Genomic DNA, 3,923 nt, shown 5'->3' with positions numbered 1-3,923 from the left:
TATATAACTTTGTTTTTTTAAGAGGAATACAAAAAAATTGTGAATAGGGGAATTTCGGTCATTATAGGCAACGAGGGTGAAGATGCACTCTATACATGGGTGTTTCTTTGAACCACAAGGCGAGCAAAAACACTAACCTACATCTCTTTTGGCGGTAGATGGGCTTAAAGACTTGTGGCTGCTGACTTGTTCTTTCCAGACTTGTTGGGGTTAGACCCCAAAAAATTTATTATGAATCTTTTAATAGAATTTGTAAACTACTTGTGTAAAGATGAAATATGAATGTTTAATTTAATTTAAAATCTGATATTTAGTATATGAAAAATGAATGATATCAATTATAGAACCAGTTGGAATAGTAACCCCATCTAAGCCCTGATTTTGTTGGATAATATAAAGCATTGCTATAGTGAGGGTTTTGAATTATCAAATTCCTATAAACTTGCAATTCCATGACGTGAAGATGCTCTCTATACATGGGCATTTCTTTGAACCACAAGAAAAGCAAAAACATTGATTCTCTATTCTGAATACAACGACGAAAGCATGTCTCTTCTGGCTACCGCCGACTTGCTCTTTCTAAACTTAATGGGCTTAAAACCTTGTGGCTACTGATGACCTGTTCTTTCCAACCTGATGGGAGCAAAGAAAATTTAGTCGAAATATTAAGGTCATTTAAGCCCTAATTTGGCATTTAAATACCAAAATTATTAATTGGTCATTAAGCCATTGAAGATTTAATATGAGAACCCATTACGAGCTAGCCAATGTAGACATCCTCTCCCATATGAACTACCGACATACCAATCTCTTAATTTCATTTCTTTATAGATGAGGTTAATGGTGATAGACAATTCTGATTTAGATAGTTAATTTTTGATAAATTTTTCTCTTCTCGTAAATGCCATGTAATTTGAGAAAGAGCACAAAAATATAAATTTTAGTAAGTGCATCAGTTAAATTTCCAATCATAGATACATGGATTGAGATAAATGGCACAGTTTTAAGCCAATAAATAATACTGATCAAAGTTTCATTATAGACCATTTTGGAGTGTTCTCATCACTGTCCATACCACCATTACAATAAGAAATAACCCACAAATCTTCAACTCTCAAAATTTAGAAACCATGTATTTTGATCTATTCTTTCTTGGCAATGCCACCCTTGATTAGGAAATTGGAAACATTCTTCCGTTGATCACCTTGGAGTTAAATAACCTTGCCCCCCAATTTCTCATGTGAAATTTTGCCTAGTATGGGTTAGGTTAAAGGCTTAATTGATTTAACATGTTCCATCAGCTCTAGAGCTTTTGACATATCGGTCAAGTATATAACATTTGGTATCAGAGCCAGGCACCACGTCATGGGTTCGAGTCACAAAAAGGGCTACTTGGAGTAGAGTAAAAGCTATCAAGAAAAGGCTATTTCCTGTCAAGTAGAATCCTTCGACAACGGCTGCAGAAGCATAGTGGTTTGTTATGTGCCTAATGGGTCTCAATCCAGTGTATGGGCGCTAAATTGGACCAGCCTAGCTAGTATGGGATAGGTTAAAGGGCTTAATTGATTTAACACGTTCCATCAGCTCTGGAGCTTTTGACGTATCAGTCAAATACCTAACACTGGATTAATTATTTCTTCCTATATGTATATATAGGTTTTGTGATGTTGGAACATTGGATGCAAGCAAGGTGAAGGGAAAGATTGTGTGTTGCTACATGGCTGACCCATACTCTGTATCAGGATTGCACACTGCTGGATTCATCAACGTAGTAGTTTCCAACGATACACTCATCGACACTGCTTATGACTTTGCTACACTGATAGTCTATGTTGATGCAAATCTTGATGCCCTAATTGATCAATACATTAACACTACCAGGTATATATTGATCGACCAATATTGCGTTCATTCCTCACCACTTAACCAAATTCTCACCCCTTTAGCCTTTGGACTTAACTTCTTGCAGAAACCCACTTGTCGTTATATACAAGAGTCATGTACAAAGACAACCTGCATCTCCATTTTTAGCTTCCTTCTCTTCTCGTGGACCTAATGTGATCACTAGAAGTCTCCTCAAGGTAATTCTCTCTCTCTCTCTCTCTCTCTCTCTCTCTCTCTCTCTCTCTCTCTCTCTCTCTCTCTCTAAGAATAATGATCACTAGAAGTCTTCTACGACGCGTTGCCCTGTCTTGCCTGTGCTGCACAGACACAAGGCCATGCGCAATGACCGCCTTACCCCCACTCGTGCAAGGAGCTCGGCAGGGGTAAGGCGGTCAATGCGTGCCACCTTGTGTCTACGCAGCACGGCAAGACAGGCAGCCGACGCCATAGAAGATCTGGATCTAAGGAAATGGTTCTTCTTTATGAAAATTATTGATGTAAGCTTTGATGTATATGTAGCCGGATATAAGTGCACCAGGGGTGGACATACTAGCTTCATGGACTATGTTAGCTACTCCAACAGGTTCTGACGATGATAAACGTCATTACCATTATAACATAATATTTGGTACATCTATGTCTTGCCCTCATGTTGCTGCTGCTGCTGCATACATCAAGACCTTCCGCCCTCACTGGTCACCAGCCGCAATCAAGTCCGCCCTCATTACCACCGGTGAGTTTGTGCATTTATCAATTCTTATTCATGCATGTCTTAACACTACAAGAAATGTCTAGTTAAGACCAATTTAGCCCAGTGGGCGAGCCTTGGCACAACGGTTAAGTTGTCCTATTACAACCATGAAAATAGATACCTCAAATTCATTAAATGGAAAAAAATTTGGCACTATCCAAGTTGGAATTTTTATCCTCTCAAGTGTGGTGGACCTCACTTGTGCACCTTTAAAAATCCAATGCACAAGTGAGGTACACCGTCCAATCCATTTTAAAGGTACACTGAGCAGTGCACCGTACTTGAGAGTATGAAAATCCCCTAAGTTGAAAGAATGTTCCTGCTACCTGGGCTCTCTTGCACCCAAAGAATGTTATTTCATTATCAAAAAGTTGTTATTGTCTTGCAAAATTTTTGAGTACACATGTGAAATGATAGAGTGTAGCTCTATTCGGGAAAAAAAAAATTGGGTTATACTACAAGCATAAAAAAGTATGGTTACAAATTATTTGACACCTTAAGCGGTGTTAATAAGAAAACCCTATAATTAAAAGAGGTAGTCAACCTCCACTAAGTCAATATGTGCTCCTCTCTCTTCTCTAAGTAGTGTGTGTAAGTGCGTTTTCCTTTCTCTTCTCAAAGTAGTGTGTGTATGTGTGATGTACATGCGTACACTTCTCTCTATGTCTGAACGTGTGCATGTATGTGTGTGTCTCTAGTAGACATGTTTATCCCCTCTAAATAAATGAAGTGAAACATGGATATTTGACCCCCAAAGTTTGCTAATATAGTCGAATATATTGCTTAGTCATACTAAAATTTGGTATGAAAATAAGTTCATTTGCCTTTAATATAGAAGCTTTTGTTTTAGTTGAGTGAGATCGACAATAGAAACAACTCTTGTTGACCAATACAGCCCCTGATTTTCATTGCAAACAAAGTATGTGAAATATTTAAAAAATTAATTTTTAAATCATTTGATTCAGACATATGGAGCCTAAGATATAAGCGTCTCAAGTTGAAAGAGTAATCTTGGGTGGGTCAGATCCAACCCAGATCCAAATGGAACTAGTTTGGTTCAAAAGAGAACCGACTATAGCGGCAACTTTTGGCATTTGACACCAAATGACTAAGTCGGCATTGAAAGAGTTCAGTTCAATCCTGAGCGCATGTCGTTGGACACACGCTCGACATCGAATGAACTCTATCAAATGTCAAACGAAAGTACAGAACCCATCATCAATCAAACTTGTCAAGTACACACATCTACACGTACCAAACTCTATTCAACATTTAGCATCTTGACCTT

General features: G+C 38.1%; 1 protein-coding gene across 1 annotated transcript; it reads left to right on the top strand.

Annotated features, from left to right (window-relative positions):
* Positions 1-1,717: 1,717 nt before the first annotated feature.
* LOC122643574 (subtilisin-like protease SBT4.14) lies at positions 1,718-2,679 on the top strand. The gene is made up of 3 exons (XM_043837188.1): positions 1,718-1,881; positions 1,970-2,081; positions 2,404-2,679. Exons 1-3 carry the CDS (start codon positions 1,718-1,720, stop codon positions 2,677-2,679), a joined length of 552 nt encoding a protein of 183 aa, XP_043693123.1.
* Positions 2,680-3,923: the final 1,244 nt, after the last annotated feature.

This window comes from Telopea speciosissima, chromosome 10 (assembly GCF_018873765.1).
Source record: "Telopea speciosissima isolate NSW1024214 ecotype Mountain lineage chromosome 10, Tspe_v1, whole genome shotgun sequence".
In the NCBI taxonomy this organism is placed as follows: Eukaryota; Viridiplantae; Streptophyta; class Magnoliopsida; order Proteales; family Proteaceae; genus Telopea; species Telopea speciosissima.
Note: the sequence above shows the minus strand (reverse complement) of the source record. Positions and strands in the feature narration are given on the sequence as shown.

Coding starts and splice junctions, on each gene's coding strand:
- LOC122643574 (XM_043837188.1), top strand. CDS start 1,718: ATGGCTGACCCATACTCTGTATCAGGATTGCACACTGCTGGATTCATC. Junction 1,882..1,969: donor CAATACATTAACACTACCAG/GTATATATTGAT, acceptor AACTTCTTGCAG/AAACCCACTTGTCGTTATAT. Junction 2,082..2,403: donor TCACTAGAAGTCTCCTCAAG/GTAATTCTCTCT, acceptor ATGTATATGTAG/CCGGATATAAGTGCACCAGG.